This window comes from Aquarana catesbeiana, linkage group LG10 (genome assembly GCF_042186555.1).
Source record: "Aquarana catesbeiana isolate 2022-GZ linkage group LG10, ASM4218655v1, whole genome shotgun sequence".
Lineage (NCBI taxonomy): Eukaryota > Metazoa > Chordata > Amphibia > Anura > Ranidae > Aquarana > Aquarana catesbeiana.
The window spans coordinates 4,194,508-4,216,278 of NC_133333.1; the positions used below are offsets into that span (position 1 = coordinate 4,194,508).

At 47.4% G+C, this 21,771-nt stretch overlaps 1 protein-coding gene across 2 annotated transcripts in view; it reads right to left on the reverse strand.

The window, feature by feature from the left end:
• CROCC (ciliary rootlet coiled-coil, rootletin) overlaps positions 1–21,771 on the reverse strand; it is a 62,888-nt gene that overhangs the window by 17,998 nt on the left and 23,119 nt on the right. For both annotated transcript variants that reach the window (XM_073601507.1, XM_073601506.1), the window contains exons 4-18: positions 19,898–20,089; positions 18,555–18,638; positions 18,120–18,217; positions 16,200–16,365; positions 15,300–15,406; positions 14,866–15,093; positions 14,663–14,747; positions 12,487–12,591; positions 9,753–9,998; positions 8,168–8,367; positions 7,842–8,024; positions 4,889–5,033; positions 2,891–3,037; positions 2,441–2,671; positions 2,142–2,335 (exon numbers count right to left, since the gene is read on the reverse strand). In XM_073601507.1, coding sequence (XP_073457608.1) covers positions 2,142–2,335; positions 2,441–2,671; positions 2,891–3,037; positions 4,889–5,033; positions 7,842–8,024; positions 8,168–8,367; positions 9,753–9,998; positions 12,487–12,591; positions 14,663–14,747; positions 14,866–15,093; positions 15,300–15,406; positions 16,200–16,365; positions 18,120–18,217; positions 18,555–18,638; positions 19,898–20,089 — 2,411 coding nt within the window. The remainder of the gene's footprint in view (positions 1–2,141; positions 2,336–2,440; positions 2,672–2,890; positions 3,038–4,888; positions 5,034–7,841; positions 8,025–8,167; positions 8,368–9,752; positions 9,999–12,486; positions 12,592–14,662; positions 14,748–14,865; positions 15,094–15,299; positions 15,407–16,199; positions 16,366–18,119; positions 18,218–18,554; positions 18,639–19,897; positions 20,090–21,771) is intronic.

A 21,771-nucleotide genomic window follows, 5' to 3' on the forward strand; every position in this document is an offset into this window, starting at 1 on the left:
AGCTCTATAGATGACGGAGGAGAAGAGGGACAGAGCTCTATAGATGATGGAGGAGAAGAGGGACAGAGCTCTAAAGATGCTGGTATGGAGGAGAAGAGGGACAGAGCTCTATAGATGACGGAGGAGAAGAGGGACGAAGCTCTATAGATGACGGAGGAGAAGAGGGACAGAGCTCTATAGATGACGGAGGAGAAGAGGGACAGAGCTCTATAGATGCTGGTATGGAGGAGAAGAGGGACAGAGCTCTATGGATGCTGGTATGGAGGAGAGGAGGGACAGAGCTCTATAGATGACGGAGGAGAAGAGGGACGAAGCTCTATAGAGGACAGAGGAGAGGAGAGATGGAGCTCTATAGAGGACAGAGATACGGTGTATGTACAGCCTTGTGTATACCATTGTCAGTGAAGCGCGGGTTTCCTCTGTGTTTGGCCTTATAGCTGCTTAGTTACACCTGCAGGCAGCCAGCCCTGAGCTACTGGGGCAAGGAATGTCTGTAACTCTTCACTGACCACACTAACTCAGGTCAGACTCCCAGTGCTACCCCCCAATGGTCACAAATCACTAAACTATAACATAATCAAAAACTGAAAGGAACATTAGAAAGAAACAGGTGTCCGCAATGATCGCTGTGTCAATTGTTCTGCAGATTCCTCTCTAAAGAGACTCTTTATTTGATCTTTATTTGTCAAAATGTCTGGAGCAATAGTGGCCAAATGTCTTGATATAGGGAGACTCAGGTGCAGCCCCTGACATAAGCAAAGGGCCACACATTATATTCAGTAAATGTAACACTACAGAAATCTGTCAGAGACGGCAGACATTCAACAGGGGATGATCAGAGACTGCAGACATTCAACAGGGGATGATCAGAGACTGCAGACATTTAACAGGGGATGATCAGAGACTGCAGACATTTAACAGGGGATGATCAGAGACTGCGGACATTTAACAGGGGTTGATCAGAGACTGCAGACATTTAACAGGGGATGATCAGAGACTGCAGACATTTAACAGGGGATGATCAGAGACTGCAGACATTTAACAGGGGATGATCAGAGGCTGCGGACATTTAACAGGGGATGAACAGAGACTGCGGACATTTAACAGGGGATGAACAGAGACTGCAGCCATAATACAGAAGATGATCAGAGACTGCAGACATTTAACAGGGGATGATCAGAGACTGCAGACATTTAACAGGGGATGATCAGAGACTGCAGACATTTAACAGGGGATGATCAGAGACTGCAGACATTTAACAGGGGATGATCAGAGACTGCAGACATTTAACAGGGGATGATCAGAGACTGCGGACATTTAACAGGGGATGATCAGAGACTGCAGACATTTACCAGGGGATGATCAGAGACTGCAATCATTTAACTGGGGATGATCAGAGACTGCAGACATTTAACTGGGGATGATCAGAGACTGCAGACATGCTACTAGAAAAGGTCAGATACTGCAGACATGATATAGGATTTGTTAGAGACTGGGAGTGTAAATATATATGTAAACCCAGCATTTAACTATTAGAATTGAGTCCAAAGAATACTTTACTAAAAAGGTATGTAAAACATAGACTTCTGTCAGCAGGGGCCTTGAGAGCCACACAATAGGTGACAAAGGGCCACAGGCTGGGCTTCAAGGGTCTAGAGGAGTGATCTCCAAACTGTGGCCCTTTGCTTGCCTTTATCTGGCCCTTGGGACACTGTTCTACCAACCGACACCAACAATGGGGCTCCATTTCTCCCACTAACACCAACAACAGGACACTAGTCATTCCAATGATACCAAAAATGGGGCACTATTCCTCCTCCCAATACCAAACGTGGTGATGTTTATTCCCACTGATGCCAGGAAAATTTCCACTCCCGCTGGCCACAGTCTGGCCCCTCCTAAAGCCTGAAAGACAATAAACTGGCCCTTTGTTTAGAAAGTTTGGAGACCCCTGGTCTAGAGGAAGAGCTGCCCATAGCCTCCAACCATTTTCATTCTCTCATGCTGCATTGTGGGACTATAAGTGATATTCTGATGAGTAGACAATTCTTTTCTTGCTCATACTGTGTTGTCACAACTATTATATAAAACTGAAACTAAGCAGCGATTCTGCCACTGGAGACCCAAATGTTTATTGGTACCTTAGAGCAGCTATTTCTTCCGACTGCATTCGGTTCTCGCGCTCACACGCGGTGAGCTGCACCACCAGGTTGCCCTTGTCCTTCATCAGAACCTCCTTCTCTCTGGAGGCCCGGAGGAGACTCTCACTATGCTGCTCCACCTCCTTCCGGCTCTGCACCAGCTCCTCGCTCAGAGAGTTCCTGTGCCGTGTTACCTGCAGGGACAGTAATGGGAGAATGAGCCTTGGTGGTGGGCCCCCTGCGCCCCCCACTTTACCCTCCTCACTTATTCAGCCTTTCCCATAGTCCCCAGTTCTCACCTGCCCCAACTGCTCCTGAAAATGTGTCTTCTCCTTTCGGAGGGATTGGAGCTCCTGAAGGAGTTTCTCGCCTGTTTGCTCCATGGCCTGCAGGGAGTTATCCAGGCCGAAACGCTCCGTATCCAGCTCCAGCTTTTCCTGCTCCAGCCGCACTAGCTCATCCCGAATGGAGGCCTTCTCTTGCTCCACCTCGTGCTTCTGTCCACGCAAGGTGGAGCGGTCTTCCTCCAGCTGCAGAAGGAACACACAAAATGTGGCTATTGTGCACTGTTAATGCTTGGATCTCTGGGAGCAAACCTACTGTGCCCACCAGGATCTGCTCACAACTCGCTTTACCCTGAAGGCTGGCCACCCCCTGCAGATACCAGTCTGGGTGGTCATATACTGTAGACATCATAGTCATCTCATCAGTGATAAGCCTACTGACCCCCATTGTAGTGTGAGCGGTACCTGAGCGATGAGCTTGTTCAGCTCTATCTTGTCATGGGCCAGACTCTCGTTCAATGCACTCATCTTGGATAAAGCATCTCGCAGGGTGGCCTCTTCCGTCCTCTGCCGATTGAGCGCCAACTCCAGCTCGGCCCGGGTGGTCTCGGCCTGGTGGGGAGGAAAAGGAAGATATAGTGAGCTAGCTGTGAAAGCCTCCCCTTGTTGGTCTCATGGGGAGCCACAGCAGTCCAATGCGGGGCGAAATGAGTGATAACATAGCATTTTAGGCTTTTATGGTAAGAAAGCGAACAGAAGAAGATGGAGGTGACTAGCAGGCTTATTCAACAAGGCAATGCAAGGAGCAACGTACAAAGTGTTGTATTTAGAGAATTCGAGAATAAGCCACCAATGTGGGAAGGGAGGAGAATAAACTAATCTGATTCTATATATTAGCCGTTCTCCCAATTTGTCACATGGCCTATATGTTATTCTATATAAGTGAGCAATGTGGGGGAGCAATGTTATGCCCAAGATGAAGTCCGTTTTGGACGAAACGCGTCAGATTCGCTACCCATATTGCTCTTTTGGATTTTATATTTTACCCTTGATCACTTTTTTTATGTACTCATTGAACCTTGATGTACCGTCATTTTAAATAAACCTTTCTGGTTTGACCTGCACCATATGGTGCCTTTTCCCCCATTCTTTCCCCAGTTTGGTTGAGCCTCTTATATACATTCTGAGGGTCAGTACACTGAGTGGAGGTTCATTGTCTCTACCAGAGAATTATAAGGATCCAGGAATCTTGCCAGGACTACTATCACTGAAGCCCGGTTGTATCCTGCTGGAGGTGATCCCTCTCCCACCTAAATCTACATCGTGAGGCATTCGGCCCACATAAAATCAATTGACCCACTACCGCTGGTAAGTGGGTCCACCACATCCGGTAAAAGTACCCATCTATTTCCTTATGACAGAGGATCGTTTTTTCATCCACATAGCCTTACTGCTAATCGCATGTTGTCCATCGTCACTTTTGATTGGAGAATCATCATATTAATGGACATTTTATGTTGAATTTGACATTTTCTTTTTTTCACTAGTTTATCACAGTGAATATTGTTTTATAATTAACACATTGGTTATGGTTTTAGTACGCTACAACCTTAATTTTTGTTTTTAGCGCTACACTGTATTTTCTATATATATTACACAGATCACATCATGGCTACGTCTAAAAATCTTACAAAGGATAAAAGACTCTCTTAAAAGTCAACTTTCCAGCGATGTCATTAGTCATGTGCATGCTGAAAATTTTTGTTTCTTTTTGTTTCTTTTCGGATGCATTCATTCATTGAAGAATTTAGTTTCATCAAATTGGTTATGTTGACTCAATTCGTTTCGCATATTCATTGGTCTGGGGTGGATTCAAAAAAATGTTGCATTTTTTTTCCCCAGAAGATTGCTATATATTCGATACGTTACTCAAATCAGACCGATTTAAAGCTGGAAGGATTCAATATTTTTGGACACTAGACCAACCCCTTCAAGAGAAAATGGCTGATTGGACAATAGTGAGTGGCGTCACATGTATCTGAATTACTGAATGGAATGGAATTCTAATCCATTCTTTATCCAAATCTGAAATATCGAAAAAATTTGAATTCATGTGACGTCATCCGAATTAAAACAAATGAATTAGTTAATTTCGTTATAAAATTTTTTTTCGGATTGACATTCGTTACTTTGTCCATTTGGAGATTTGTATACATCCGAATCTCCGAAAAACATTTTTGGCTGAAAAGTGAATTGAAATGAAATCCATATGTCTAGATGTCACTGTGACCTGGAAGAAGCATGTGACCAGTGAAACCTTCCTCCATGCTTCATCCAGGTCAATAAGTCACTAAGCAGTGGAAAGCTGTGTCATTATATCGTCTTATATCTGCTGCTCACTGACAATAAATCAGCCTCTTGGAGGATTAGGAAGAGAGTTCTCTGTAAGGGCGGAGATCTCACCTTAGACAGGGCCTGGGAAATGTCAGCTTTCTCCGCGTCGGATACTTCCTTCTCCAGGCTGGACTGCTGCAGAGCCTCTTTCGCCACCACCAGCTCCTTACGTAGGGCAGACAGCTTCACCTCTAACTGCTCCTGGGCCTTGTGCCTGCGGATCCAGGGGGTACAATGCATTAAATCAGGGCCAATGTAGGTGGTAAATGTTCTGTGCGTTCTGCCCACCGGGCTTCTATTCAGTTTACTTATGTTTATGTGCTTGAAATAACATGTGGGGTTTTTTTAATTTACACCAGGGATACGCAATTAGCGGACCACCAGCTGTTTCAAAACTACAAGTCCCATCATGCCTCTGCCTCTGGGTGTCATGTTTGTGGCTGTCAGAGTCTTGCTATGCCTCATGGGAGTTGTAGTTCTGCAACAACTGGAGGTCCGCTAATTGCGTGTCCCTGATTTACACCAAGCTAGTTATATGCAGAGCACAGGCGCCACCTACTGTTCCCTTTGTGGTATAGCTTTGCTGTTTGTAGAAGTTACATACAGTAGTAATACCTCGCATTGCGAGTAACGTGGTTTACGAGCGTTTCACAATATGATCTATTATTTTTTTAAAAATCCTGACTCGGTTTGCAAGAGTTGTCTTGAAAAGCAGGATTCAACCCCCTGCGGTGTGCAGTACCGCATTTAGCTTGAAGTGCGGGTGTGCTGGTTATACTTCGGAGCAGCTGGGAAACACTCCATTCCCAAGTGTCTCCGAGCCTCTCCGAGTGCATCCAAGCGGTCTCCGAGTGTCTCTGGCGCCCCCCCCACCTCTGGCCACATGCGGTAATGCATACACTAGCCGCTGGAACGAATTATCTGAGTTTCCATTTACTCCTATGGGAAAACTCGCTTTGATATACGAGTGCTTTGGATTACAAGCATTATTCTGGAACGAATTATGCTCGTAATACAAGGTACCACTGTATTGTATTCTCTTAGAATGTGTTAATTAAAGTTGTTAGGAACCAGTGCATTCTGGGAGAATTCTCTAGAGGAAGTGAGTCAGCTACCATTTTAAGAATCTACATCAGTGGTTCTCATCTCCTGTCCTCAGGACCCAATAACAGGCCAGGTTTGCAAGATAACTGAAATACATCACAGGTGATCTCATTTGCTGCTCAGCGATTGCAGTATTTTAGTCTGCATCTCCCCAAGGTAATACTTAAAATCTGGCCTGTTAGTGGGTCCTGAGTACAGGAGTTGAGAACCACTGATCTACAGCAGGACAGTAAGGCATGTTGTTTTCTTCAATCTCTCACCATCACCCCTCAGCTAGCTTAAAAAGTGAGTTTTTGTTATCCCATTCTGTGTTCTAGAGCATTGTTTCTTTATCATATGCAAAAGTGTACTGATTGATGTTTATTTTGTAGTTTCACCTGGCTTGTTCCAATAGATCTAAGATCAAAAAAATATGGTATCTGGAGTTTATGGAGCAGGAAGGTTTAGCTTTCTGTCCTAGAGACAGAACATCTTGCGTCTTATTATGACACCCTACAGTTGTACTCATAACTTTGCACACCCCTGGCAGAATTTGTAGGCTGTTAGCTATTCTTGCTGCACCAACACCACCAAACATCCCGCTTGTAATACACAAAACAGCACCTGGAGAAACCTCAAAACTTCTGAAAAAAATCATTTGGAGTGATGAGACCAATATTCAACAATACGGGCACCACCATGAACACTATGGGGAGCTACAGCAGCACAGGGAATTTAGGCAAAGTGATTGCAAGATGAATGCAGAACATTATCAAAAAAACATTGAAGGAAAAGTCTCATTCATCAGCCCCAGAAATCTGCACATGGGACACACCTGGACTTTCCAACATGACAATGATCTGAAATATAGTTCAACCTTTGGTGGCTGCAGCAAAAAAAAAAAAGTGAAGGTTCTGGAGTGGCCATCACAATCTCCTGACCTCAACATCATTGAGGTACTTTGGGGAGATCTCAGACATGTAGCCACACCCACTTTTTGCTGGACACCTCTGACTTAACGCAATGCCAACCTGGCGTTTTATGCCAGTATATAACTCGAACCATTATCTATTAAAAAAATGGAATTAGATTATAGATGGAAAAATATTGGAAATTAAGTGTAAAATTGTAGGCAAGCCCAAGTTCTACAAAAGTGTGTGATGGTATATAATGTAAATCTATGAGCTCCATACAAGGTGTGTGATGGTATATAATGTAAATCTATGAGCTCCATACAAGGTGTGTGATGGTATATAATGTAAATCTATGAGCTCCATACAAGGTGTGTGATGGTATATAATGTAAATCTATGAGCTCCATAGAAGGTGTGTGATGGTATATAATGTAAATCTATGAGCTCCATACAAGGTGTGTGATGGTATATAATGTAAATCTATGAGCTCCATACAAGGTGTGTGATGGTATATGATGTAAATCTATGAGCTCCATACAAGGTGTGTGATGGTATATGATGTAAATCTATGAGCTCCATAGAAGGTGTGTGATGGTATATAATGTAAATCTATGAGCTCCATACAAGGTGTGTGATGGTATATGATGTAACTCTATGAGCTCCATACAAGGTGTGTGATGGTATATGATGTAACTCTATGAGCTCCATACAAGGTGTGTGATGGTATATAATGTAAATCTATGAGCTCCATACAAGGTGTGTGATGGTATATGATGTAAATCTATGAGCTCCATACAAGGTGTGTGATGGTATATAATGTAAATCTATGAGCTCCATACAAGGTGTGTGATGGTATATAATGTAACTCTATGAGCTCCATACAAGGTGTGTGATGGTATATGATGTAAATCTATGAGCTCCGTTGGTATACCGGCTGTATTTCTGCACTAAAAATGATAAAATTTGCAACAAATTTAAACCCAGTTTGTATCGATCCTGAACGTGCACACAAGCGCTCGCTCTCACCCTCTCTCCACCTCGCGCAGCACCCTGCTGCGGTCCTGGCACGTGTCCTCCTTCTCCTCTTGTAGGAGGTCCCTCTGCCGCTGGAGGTCGCTGTTCGCTAGCTGCAGTTTCTCCGCCTCCTGTCGCTGCGTCTCCAGCTGTTCCTGAAGGTTCTGGATGTTCCGCTCCAGCGCAGCACGCTCACTGCAATACAGACGGGAGTGCCATCAATGCTGGGTCACACTTCACATATAAAGAAATCTTTCAACGCTGTGCGCAGGGCCTGGAGATCCTTCTTCTTTCATTTTTCCGATCTCAGCCTCCTGCGGGTGTTGGTGTGTCTGTACCTGTTGAGCTGCTCTAGGTTGTTGCGCAGTCTGGAGACGGTGCGCTCGGCGTCATCCTTGGCAATGCTGGTAATGTCAAGATCTTGCTGGGTTTGGGTGATTTTCTGCTCCAGGGTGTGTCGCTCATCCTCGCTGTCGCTCAGCTGTTTGCGCAGTGTACCGACCGTTTCCTGTCCGGTCTCCAGCCGCCCTCGCAGTTCCTGTGACAATAGACATTGAACGTTCCTCACTCCAGTATAGAGAACTTACCTCCATCAAGGGCCAAGACAAGGGGTGGGCAGGAGGGGCAGCTGCCCTGGGCACTGTGGTTTCATGTGGGGGGGGGGGGGGGGTGCTGCGGGAAGATTGAGGAGGATTTGTGTTGGGGGTTTGCAGGGGCAAGAATTGCTAGGAGTGGTGATTTAGGGGGATTTGTGTTGGGAGGGGGGATGGGGGAAGAGGATTTGTGCTAGGTTTGTCCTTAAAGAGGTGATATGGTGAAGGGAGGAGACTGGTACTGGGAGGGGAAATTTTGGTGCTAGGAGGGGGGATCTGGAGTGGAGGGGAGAGGTTGTATACTCGGAGGGGAAATTTGAGGGGTAGAGAATTTATGTTAGGTGGGGGTGACTTTTTTGGGGGAGGGGCATTTGTGTTGGGGGGATTTGGGGAATGGGAAGCAAAGATTTGTGCTGGGAGGGGGGGATTTCAGAAGGGGCGCGGATTTGTGCTAGGAGGGTCGATTTGGAGGGTTTCTGCTAGAAGAGGTTATATGGTGAAGGGGGGAGGAGAATGGTGCTAGGAGGAGACATTTTTGTTTGGAGGGGGGGGTTGTGCTAGGCGGGGGCGGGGGGGATTTGGAGTGGAGGGGAGAGGATGTGTACTCGGAGGGAAATTTTCAGGGGTAGAGGATTTATGCTAGGTGGGGGTGACTTTTTTTGGGGAGGGGCATTTGTGTTGGGGTTTTTGGGGATGGGGAGCAACGATTTATGTTCAGGGGGGATTTCAGAAGGGGCGCGGATTTGTGCTAGGAGGGGGAATTTGGGGGGGTTGTGCAAGAAGAGGTGATATGGTGAAGGGGGGGGAATGGTGCTAGGAGGGGACATTTTTGTTTGGTTTGGGGGGGTTTGTGCTAGACGGGGGGGGGGGGATTTGGAGTGGAGGGGAGAGGATGTGTACCTGGAGGGGAATTTTCAGGGGTAGAGGATTTATGCTAGGTGGGGGTGACTTTTTTGGGGGAGGGGCAGTTGTGTTGGGGTTTTTGGGGATGGGGAGCAAAGATTTGTGTTCAGAGGGGGGGGGGGGGATTTCAGCAGGAGGGGTGGATTTGTGCTAGGAGGGGGAATTTGGGGGGTTTGTGCAAGAAGAGGTGATATGGTGAAGGGGGGAGGAGAGTGGTGCTAAGAGGGGAAATTTGGGGTGTGGATTTGTGCTAGAAGGGGGGGATTTGGAGTGGAGGGGAGAGGATGTGTACTAAAAGGGGAAATTTGAGGGGTAGGGGATTTGTGCTAGGCGGGGTGATTTGTACTGGGGGAATCTTGAGGAGGGGGTGCAGTTTGGCATGGTCTCTCTGAGCTCTCCGTGTTATGCTACATAGAATGGGACTTACCTGAACTTGCAGCTGTCTCCTCTGTAAAGCGGAGTGCACGGCGGAGAGAGCCGAGTCCCGGAACGCCGGTGACAGGCTGCGTCTTGGCGAGGAGCTGCGGTGCGGAGAAGAGCGGCGGATGGGAGAGGAGGTGCGCAGGCTGCTGGAGAGACCCCTCAGGGAGAGTCCCGGACCCTCGCTCTCTATGAACTCCGACGTCCTGTCGCTGGAGATCTGCAGACCGCTGTCCGTGTCACTCAGCACCGCCTGCCGGACAATTCCAATGAAAAGCAAAAAAACATTAAAATAAAAAAAAAAAAACTGACGAAAATTCACCGACCCATAATCAGCGCCATCTAATCAATATTCCTGGAGGACCGCCTTCCCCGAGATTATCCCCTCCCAGAAATCTTCTACTGATATTAGCCAAAGAAAAGGGACAATTCAATTCTACTGAATGTTACAGAATAGAAAGAACTGAAGGAAAGATAGCGCTGGACCCAAAGGGTTATCTTATTGGTATTATTAACCACTTCAATACCGGGCATTTTCACCCCCTTCCTGCCCAGGCCAATATTCAGTTTTCAGCGCTGTCGCAGTTTGAATGACAATTACGCGGTCATGCAACATTGTACCCAAATAACATTTTTATCATTTTTTTTTTTCCTCCACAAATAGAGCTTTCTTTTGGTGGTATTTGATCACCACTGCGGTTTTTATTTTTTGCGCTATAAACAAAAGAAGAGTGACAAGTTTGAAAAAAAAACACAATATTTTTTCACTTTTTGCTATAATAAATATCCCAATTTAAAAAAAAAAAAATGTTCTCAGTTTAGGCCGATAAGTATTCTCCTACATATTTTTGGTAAAAAAAAAAAAATCGCAATAAGCGTATATTGATTGGCTTGCGCAAAAGTTATAGCGTCTACAAAATAGGGGATAGATTTATGGAATTTTTATTATTATTATTTTTTTTACTAGTAATGGCGGTGATCTGCGATTTTTATCGTGACTGCGACATTGTGGCGGACATATCGGACACTTTTGACACTATTTTGGGACCATTCACAGCGATCTGTGCTTTAAAATGCACTGATTACTGTATAAATGTCACTGGCAGGGAAGGGGGTTAACACTAGGGGGCAATCAAGGGGTTAAATGTGTTACCTAGGGAGTGATTCTAACTGTAGGGGGAGGGGACTCACAAGGGGAGGAGACCAATCAGTGTTCCTCTGTACTGGGAACACACCATCGGTCTCCTCCCCCCTGACAGGATCTGGATCTGTGTGTTTACACACACACAGATCCACGTTCCACGTTCCGCCTCTGTTACCGGCAATCGCAGGGTGCACGAGCACCGGCTTCCGAGTGCCCCCTAGACGGCCGGGAAGCCCAGGACGTCATCTGACACCCGCCCAGGATGGGAGATCCCTCCTGCAGGCGTCATATTACTATGGGCGGGGTATGAAGTGGTTAAGACAAGGGTCTCAAACTGGCGGCCCTCCAGCTGTTGTGGAACTACAAGTTCCATCATGCCTCTGCCTATGGGAGTCATGCTTGAAAATGTCAGCCTTGCAATGCCTCATGGGAATTGTAGTTCTGCAACAGCTGGAGGGTCACCAGTTTGAGACCCCTGGGTTAAGATATTGATGTTGGTGTAAATCAGTGGTCTCCAAACTGCGGCCCAGGGGCCAGATGGGGCCCTTTTCATGCTTTTATCTGGCCCTTGAGGCATTATTCCCTCCCACCGTCAGCAACCGTGGCGCACAGTTCAAGGACGTGCAGTCAGGGAAGGCAGGTGCCTTCCCTGAACATTAAAGTCACAGAGACCCCAAATTTGGGGGGTAGGTAGCCTAAGTCCTACCCCACCATTGGTGACAATTGGGGCTCCTAGGACCCATGGTTCTGGAGATTGGCTACTTTTTTGGATTACCCCCCCCCCCCCCGAGTTTTAAAGGAATAAAATTGTATCTGGACCTCTTAGCGGGGGTGTGACACTTCAACGTTCTTTTTCAAATAACAAACATGCCTTATTTACCTGCTCTGTGTAATGATTTTGCACAAAGCAGCTCCGATCCTCGCACCCGTCGGCACTCCTCCTCTTCAGCCAGTGCCCCCCAATAGCAAGCCGCTTTCTCTGGGGGGCACTGGTGGGTGCTCGCTCCCGAAGCCCCGCCTTATGCGTCCATAAGACAAATAAAAGCTGGGACTCGGCCCCACCCCCACGCTCTCCTCATTGGCTGTAATTGAGAGTAGTGGGAGCCAACGGCACGCGCTGCTGTCTCAGCCAATGAGGTATGAGAGACTCGGGAGAAGCTGTCTTTCATATCACTGGATCGAAAGGGGGCTCAGGTAAGTATTAGGGGGTTAGGGTTTTCCCTTGAAGAACAAGGTTAGGACTCAGGGATTGGAATAGGGACCTCCTCCAAAAGGTCAGAAGGCGTGTCCCCAGAGGTCAAAGGGCGTGGCTGACCCACCCCCAGCAAAGTGTTCCACCTACCCAAACTAAGTCGAGGAATGAACAAGTTGGGGAAAGCGCTGCACAGAAAAGTTTTTTTGATCTTTATGCATAGAATGCATGAAGGTAAAAAAAGCCTTGAGCCTTTAGCCTTCAGTTCCAATTCTAGTTACAGAATATAACGAAACAGCAGAAACTATCACTTCTAATATTTTATTGGTAGGATAACTGTCTCCTGTAAGCCTCCTCCACTCATTAGATTGTCAGCTCCTCAGCCTACATCTGTGGGTGTCAGACCTGGGTGAGTTCTCGGAGGGTCTCTTGTAGAATTTCTCTCTCAGCCTTCAGTGCTTCCACCTCCTCCCCGACCAGCATGGCCTGCTCCTCCATCTCACTCCTCTCCTGCAATGATAAATCAGACGTCTCAAAGTCCAAAAACATGATGAGGGAGGAGAAGCCTCCCACCTCCCCGGCCCAGCGGATGCCTCACACTGCCCCGCATTCTACTCTTATGTCTCAGGCAACTGTGTCCACACACAACATTCAAAATATTTTGGGAAGATATTTTATTAAAGCTGAACTCCGGGCAAAAAAAAAAAAAGTCATTTAAATATATTCCTCATTACCCTCAATGATTGTAAATCCACTCTGAGCACCAAATGCCTTTGCAAACCCAGAGATTACATTGTAAAACTAGCAGTAACATCAGTGTGCTGTACATAGCCTGTGCAGAGAGCAGAGCTGTGAAAGGGGCCCAGGAGGCTCCACCCACTACGGAAACTACAGCAGGGGCGGAGACAAGACCAGGTACCATGTGCAAGGAGAGAAAGCAGAGCTGTGGGAGGGGCCCAGGAGGCTCCACCCACTACAGAAAAATGACAGGAGGGGGCGGAGACAAGATCAGGTACCATGCCCAAGGAGAGAAAGCAGAGCTGTGGGAGGGGCCAAGGAGGCTCCACCCACTACAGAAAACTACAGCAGGGGCAGAGACAAGACCAGGTACCATGTGCAAGGAGAAAAAGCAGAGCTGTGGGAGGGGCCCAGGAGGATCCACCCAATACAGAAAACTACAGAAGGGGCGGAGACAAGAGCAGGTACCATGTGCAAGGAGAGAAAGCAGAGTTGTGGGAGGCGCCCAGGAGGCTTCACCCACTACAGAAAACTACAGGAGGGGCGGAGACAAGACCAGGTACCATATGCAAGGAGAGAAAGCAGAGCTGTGGGAGGGGCCCAGGAGGCTCCACCCACTACAGAAAAATGACAGGAGGGGTGGAGACAAGACCAGGTACCATGCACAAGGAGAGAAAGCAGAGCTGTGGGAGGGGCCCAGGAGGCTCCACCCACTACAGAAAACTACAGGAGGGGCCGCGAGACAAGACCAGGTACCATGCGCAAGGAGAGAGAGCAGAGCTGTGGGAGGGGCCCAGGAGGCTCCACCCAATACAGAAAACTACAGGAGGGGCTGAGACAAGATCAGGCACCATGCACAAGGAGAGAAAGCAGAGCTGTGGGAGGGGCCCAGGAGGCTCCACCTACTACAGAAAACTACAGGAGGGGCTGAGACAAGACCAGGTACCATGCACAAGGAGAGAAAGCAGAGCTGTGGGAGGGGCCCAGGAGGCTCCACCCACTACAGAAAAACGACAGGAGGGGGCGGAGACAAGACCAGTTCTCCTGCATAAGGAGAGAAAGCAGACCTGTGGGAGGCAAAATAGGAAAAGCCGGCAACTCCATGTCCATATCCAAATGTAAACGTTTGTTGGTACATGTATCAATAAATGTTTACATTTGGATATGGACATGGAGTTGCCGGCTTTTTTCTATTTTGACTGTTGCCCAAGTGTTGTCCGGAGGACACAACAGCCTGAGCATCCTATGGTGGACTCTACTTCTATACTCAGGAGGCTCCCTTGGTGAGAGAGCCGCATTCCTTTTCATTTATTAAGAGCTGTGGGAGGGGCCGAGCAGGCTCCACCAACTACAGGAAACTTGGGGGTGGATAAAAGACCAGTCCTCCTGTACCAGGGAAGAGCAGAGCTGTGGGAGGGGCCCATCAGGCTACACCCACTACAGGCATCCTGGAAAGAACTACAGGAGGGGGGCGGAGACAAGACCAGTCCCCCTGCACAGGAAGAGAGAGCAGCAGTGGGCGGTCTTTATTACAGGAAGTCTCACACTGGATGAGGGAACAGATCTGGAAGAAATACACAAAGCTCACCAAGATTGAAGAAAAAGTCACATGACCGATGTATTTAGACCAGGGATCTTCAATTAGCGGACCTCCAGCTGTTGCAAAACTACAAGTCCCATCATGCCTCTGCCTCTGGGTGTCATGCTCGTGGCTGTCAGAGTGTTGCTATGCCTCATGGGACTTGTAGTTCTGCAACAGCTGGAGGTCAGTAGACAATATTTGCTTATTCCAGAGTTCAGCTTTAAGCCTCTAATCAGCCGTGCGGCCATTTTGTTTTTGTACCTTCTCCTGCAGGCTCCTGATCTGAAGGTCTTTTTCCTTGCTGTCGCTCTGCAGACGCTCAATGGTCTTACTCAGTTCTGCCGCCCTGCAGGACAAAACCAGACCCAAGTCACAAACCAGAGACGGTCAAGCTGTGGCGCGGGCGGGCAGCCACGGGGCATAGGGCTCAACCTCAGACTAGATTGGATTAGCAGGTAACCAACCTGGCGCTAAGCTCCGCCTTCTCCGCGTCGTATGCCGCTTGCAGCTGGATCATTTGTCGCACTTTGTCCTTCAGCTGCTCGTCCAGCTGGGCCAGCTGCAGCGCCTGCCTCTCCACTACGGCGACGCCATTGTTTTCTGCCAGCCGATGAGATCCGCTGACGTTCAGGCACGAGGCATGAAGAGTGCGGCAGGACTGCGACAGTTCCTTCTGAATCAGCGTCAGGTCCCTGCGTACAGAGAGGAGAGAATTCATAGACTCATAGCCTGCTATAAACACATTCATCACATTATTTTCACTCTATTTGCATTCACTATTTTGCAGCCAAGTTTATGCTGTGTGGACCGGCGTTTGAAGCGTACAGTCGCACATTCTTGATGCACCCAAAATCTTAGGCCCTTTAGATAAAATCCATACAAAGCCATCATCACCCACCTCTCTGTCATGGTTTTCATCTCACTGAAGTGTCTGCGGAACCCAACAACCTGCCTCCACAGTGACAGCAGCCGGCTGTGCTCATTACTGAAGTAGGAGTTAAAGGACTGCAGAGGGCGACAAAGGATCAGGAGAAAAAAAAGAAATTATATTTCATATTTATATATCATCAATTACATAAAGTCACTTACAGTAGTCTCTGCACCACAGGAGCTTGCACTCTAACATGCCTCTACAGTCACACACTTATTAATATACATTTATATAGCTCTGACATATACCGCAGTGCTGTACAGAGATCACTGAGCCAATCACATCAGTCTCTGTACCAGAGGAGCTTACACTCTACTGCCCCCCCCCCCCCCCACAGTCACACACTATTATTATTAATATACATTTATATAGCTCTGACATATACCGCAGTGCTGTACAGAGATCACTGAGCCAATCACATCAGTCTCTGTACCAGAGGAGCTTACACTCTACTGCCCCCCCCCCCCCCCCCCCCCCACAGTCACACACTATTATTATTATTATACATTTATATAGCTCTGACATATACCGCAGTGCTGTACAGAGATCACTGAGCCAATCACATCAGTCTCTGTACCAGAGGAGCTTACACTCTAATGTCCCCCTCCCCCACAGTCACACACTACTATTATTATTATACATTTATATAGCTCTGACATATACCGCAGTGCTGTACAAAGATCACTAAGCCAGTCACCTTGGTTCGGTCTCTGTACCAGAGGAGCTTACACTCTAATGCCCCCCCCCCCCCCCCAGTCACACACTATTATTATACATTTATATAGCTCTGACATATACCGCAGTGTTGTACAGAGAACAGTCACATCAGATGGTACCTGGCTGTGATCTATGGGTGACGTCACTCACCTCTTCCTCTCTCCTCCACTCGCTCTCTTTCTGCTCCAGCTCATCGCGGGCTTTGGTCCAATCGTTTGTCAACTTGCGCAGATCCTCACTCAGAGCCTGATTGGCGGCGTTGGCCTGGTCCAGCTGCTCTCTCAGCATGGCATTGACCTGGGTGAGGCTGGAACTCCTATAGAGAGGAGAAGAAAAGCTGAACACTGACATGTAAATTGTCTCTTGCAGATCTGTGGATTACTGCACAGAGAGGGTGGCAGGAGATTAGGAGGATCCATAGTTCTCAGACAGGACACTGGAAGTCTCTGTAGTACTGGGACAGGACACTGGAAGTCTCCGTAGTACTGGGACAGGACACTGGAAGGCCCCATAGTACTGAGAGAGGACACTGGAAGTCTCCGTAGTACTGGGAGAGGACACTGGAAGTCTCTGTAGTACTGAGAGAGGACACTGGAAGTCTCCGTAGTACTTGGAGAGGATACTGGAAGTTTCCGTAGTACTGGGAGAGGACACTGGAAGTCTCTGTAGTACTGAGAGAGGACACTGGAAGTCTCCGTAGTACTTGGAGAGGATACTGGAAGTTTCCGTAGTACTGGGAGAGGACACTGGAAGTTTCTGTAGTACTGGGAGAGGAAACTGGAAGTCTCCGTAGTACTGGGAGAGGACACTGGAAGTTTCCGTAGTACTGGGAGAGGACACTGGAAGTCTCTGTAGTACTGGGAGAGGACACTGGAAGTTTCCGTAGTACTGGGAGAGGACACTGGAAGTTTCTGTAGTACAGGGAGAGGACACTGGAAGTTTCTGTAGTACAGGGAGAGGACACTGGAAGTTTCTGTAGTACTGGGAGAGGACACTGGAAGTCTGTAGTACTGGGAGAGGACACTGGAAGTCTCCGTAGTACTGGGAGAGGACACTGGAAGTCTCCGTAGTACTGGGAGAGGACACTGGAAGTTTCTGTAGTACTGGGAGAGGACACTGGAAGTTTCTGTAGTACTGGGAGAGGACACTGGAAGTTTCTGTAGTACTGGGAGAGGACACTGGAAGTTTCTGTAGTACAGGGAGAGGACACTGGAAGTTTCTGTAGTACTGGGAGAGGACACTGGAAGTCTGTAGTACTGGGAGAGGACACTGGAAGTCTCCGTAGTACTGGGAGAGGACACTGGAAGTCTCCGTAGTACTGGGAGAGGACACTGGAAGTCTCCGTAGTACTGGGAGAGGACACTGGAAGTTTCTGTAGTACTGGGAGAGGACACTGGAAGTTTCTGTAGTACTGGGAGAGGACACTGGAAGTTTCTGTAGTACTGGGAGAGGACACTGGAAGTTTCTGCAGTACTGGGAGAGGACACTGGAAGTTTCTGTAGTACTGGGAGAGGACACTGGAAGTTTCTGTAGTACTGGGAGAGGACACTGGAAGTTTCTGCAGTACTGGGAGAGGACACTGGAAGTTTCTGTAGTACTGGGAGAGGACACTGGAAGTTCCTGTAGTATTCGGACGGGACATTGGAAAGCTCTGCAGTACTTGGAAATAGACGTGTCAAGGGACTAATAATCCTGATTTAATCTTGTTTTTTGGATGAAGATGTGAAACTGAATTTGCCAGCCTACAGCTAACAAGTGAACAGGACACACACACATTCTACGGCAGCCAGGACTAGCTGGAGCTTGTAGTTTCTCAATGGCTGGACAATTCTAGTCCTCACATAGATCCCTCTTTGCTATAACACACAAATAGCAGTGATTTCAATAAAACATTCCTATACTGGCTGCGGAGACCTGAGGGAAAAATGTCAGACAGTAACATGTTTCAGGCTCCCTATCACTATGAGAACATTTAGTGACCACCAGCCCCCGAGCTCCACCCATTCCTGTGACCACCAGCCCCAGAGCTCCGCCCATTCCTGTGACCACCATGGACTCTCTGTCTCCTACCTCTGCTGTTCCTCCTCCAGGCGTATCAGTGCGTTCTCCAGTTCATTGCTGGTCTCCTCCTCCTGCCGCAGCCGCGAGTCCGTCATCTCCAGGCGGCTCTATAAAAGGAAAAGTGTATATTTATTACACAAATCATTTCCATCCTCATTAGAGAAGCTGGAGCGGCTGTCCATATGGTGGGTATAACATTAATTATTATGTGTATATTCAAAGTGAACCTGTCATCAGATGTATATTTCCATGCTCAGTAATGTGCCAGTATAACATATCCAGATATTTATTACCTCTCACAGAGATCACAGCCCCCCCTCCCCAACAATGCCTTCATCTGGTTTTCCCTCCAGAAGGCCAGCACCATCTTTGTTCAGGCACCATCCAGGGCTTAAGTTTAATATAAAGGAATTTGATCTTTATTTTATATAAATTAAGATTTACACTAAGACGTTCATGCTCCAGCTCCGTCGATCGTTCCAGCAACTGCTGCTCCACGTCTCCACATCGCTTCTTGTACTGCAGAACCTGCGGAGAAACAGAGGGAAGATTACCATCAAACGTTCTTGGTAGGGCCTCACACTCCAAAGGTTTGGGAAGTAGGCCCTCACACTCCAAAGGTTTGGGAAGTAACACTCCAAAGGTTTGGGAAGTAGGCCCTCACACTCCAAAGGTTTGGGAAGTAGGCCCTCACACTCCAAAGGTTTGGGAAGTAGGCCCTCACACTCCAAAGGTTTGGGAAGTAGGCCCTCACACTCCAAAGGTTTGGGAAGTAGGCCCTCACACTCCAAAGGTTTGGGAAGTAGGCCCTCACACTCCAAAGGTTTGGGAAGTAGGCCCTCACACTCCAAAGGTTTGGGAAGTAGTCCCTCACACTCCAAAGGTTTGGAAAGTAGTCCCTCACACTGCAAAGGTTTGGGAAGTAGGCCCTCACACTGCAAAGATTTGGGAAGTAGGCCCTCACACTCCAAAGATTTGGGAAGTAGGCCCTCACACTCCAAAGATTTGGGAAGTAGGCCCTCACACTCCAAAGATTTGGGAAGTAGGCCCTCACACTCCAAAGGTTTAGGAAGTAGGCCCTCACACTGCAAAGATTTGGGAAGTAGGCCCTCACACTCCAAAGATTTGGGAAGTAGGCCCTCACACTCCAAAGGTTTAGGAAGTAGGCCCTCACACTGCAAAGATTTGGGAAGTACGCCCTCACACTCCATAGATTTGGGAAGTAGGCCCTCACACTCCAAAGATTTGGGAAGTAGGCCCTCACACTCCAAAGATTTGGGAAGTAGGCCCTCACACTCCAAAGATTTGGTAAGAAGGCGCTCACACTCCATAGATTTTGGAGGTAGGCCCTCACACTCCAAAGGTTTGGGAAGTAGGCCCTAACACTGCAAAGATTTGGGAAGTAGGCCCTAACACTGCAAAGATTTGGGAAGTAGACCCTCACACTCCATAGATTTGCTAAGTAGGCGCTCACACTCCATAGATTTTGTAAGTAGGCGCTCACACTCCATAGATTTGGTAAGTAGGCCCTCACACTCCAAAGATTTGGAAAGTAGGCCCTAACACTGCAAAGATTTGGGAAGTAGGCCCTCACACTCCAAAGATTTGGTAAGTAGACCCTCACACTCCATAGATTTTGTAAGTAGGCGCTCACACTCCATAGATTTGGTAAGTAGGCCCTCACACTCCATAGATTTGGTAAGTAGGCCTCACACTCTATAGATTTTGTAAACATAGACAGATTTCTCTATAACAGATCTCTGTGCCCTCCTCCTATTCACACACACCTTGGCTTGCAGCTTCTGGACCAGCTGGGCTTGCCGCTGTTGACCCTCCTGGTAGGCTTGAAGCTTTCGCTTATATGCAGCTTGTTCTTCCTCCAGCCGCCGCCTGAGCTCTACATTTTGCTGCGCCAGGCTCCGCGTCTCCAGGGAGTCTCTTTCACGCTCGCCACTGTCCAATCGTAGCGTCTGCTCCAGCTGTCAGCACAGGAAACAAAAGTAAATGCAAGTAATCCTTATATTCTGTAAGGGGTGGGGTGGGGCGAGTTTGATGACACCCAATATGACACCAGTCTAGTGAAAGGACAGTCACCATTCTTCTAGACCAGTGGTCTCCAAACTGTGGCCCTTTGCTTGCCTTTATCTGGCCCTTGAGGCATTATTTCTGTCACTGACACCAACAATGGGGCACTATTCCTGCCATTGACACCAACTATTTCTCACCCTAATACCAAAGATGGAGCATTGTTTGCTCCCACTGGTCACAGTCCGCTCCCCCCTAAAGTCTTAAGGACAATAAACTGGCCCTTTCTTTAGAAAGTTTAGAAACCCCTGATATAGACAATCAGAGGACATGTAGGTCATACAGATAGAAAACCAACATTATTTTAAATTTTTTAAACTGCCGCAAAAAATTATGGTTGAGATCTGCCGTCACTTTACCAGCACTGGGCTACATGCCACTCTCTCTAAGGACAGACATGACAACTATAAAGAACAAATCCTGAGCAAGAAGTTTTTAAAAGCTTTAAGAATAAAAATCTTTACTTGCAAGTACAACCTGCAACTAATAGAAGTGCATGAATCTGTCTTTATACCAGCCTTCCATACAGATCTTCCTGCACCCTAATGCCCAGACACACTGCACCCGTTTTTACCGTCACTCATCCACCTCCCTCCTTCTGCACCCGATTCTCTATTCTCATGAGGAAGGAGGTCCTGATTCCTCTATATAGTTCATAGATGTTTATATCACTAGAGGGGTCACCAGAAGGAGGAAGGAGGTCCTGATTTTTGTATATAGATCTTTATTCACTAGAGGGGTCACCAGCAGAATGAAGGAGGTCCTGATTCCTCTATATAGATCTTTATATCACTAGAGGGATCACCAGCAGAATGAAAGAGGTCCTGATTCTTCTATATAGATCTTTATATCACTAGAGGGATCACCAGCAGGAGGAAGGAGGTCCTGGTTCCTCTATATAGATCTTTATATCACTAGAGGGATCACCGGCAGGAGGAAGGAGGTCCTGATTCCTCTATATAGATCTTTATATCACTAGAGGGATCACCGGCAGGAGGAAGGAGGTCCTGATTGCTCTAAATAGTTCATAGATCTTTATACCACTAGAGGGGTCACCAGCAGGAGGAAGGAGGTCCTGATTATTATATATAGATCTTTATATCACAAAATGACTCACCGGCAGGAGGAAGGGGGTCCTGATTTCTCTATATATAGATCTTTATATCACTAGAGGGGTCACCAGCAGGAGGAAGGAGGTCCCAATTTCTCTATATAGATCTTTATATCACTAGAGGGATCACCAGCAGGAGGAAGGAGGTCCCGATTCCTTTATATCGATCTTTATATCACTAGAGGGATCACCAGCAGGAGGAAGGAGGTCCTGATTCCTCTATATAGTTCATAGATCTTTATATCACTAGAGGGATCACCAGCAGAAGGAAGGAGGTCCTGATCCCTCTATATAGATCTTTATATCACTAGAGGGGTCACCAGCAGAATGAAGGAGGTCCTGATTCTTCTATATAGATCCTACATGACCTCAAACTAATAGGAGGAAAGTTCAAAACCTTAGAAAGTATTATTTTACTGAAAGAGTAGTTGATGGTTGGAACAGACTTCCAGCAGAGGTAGTGAG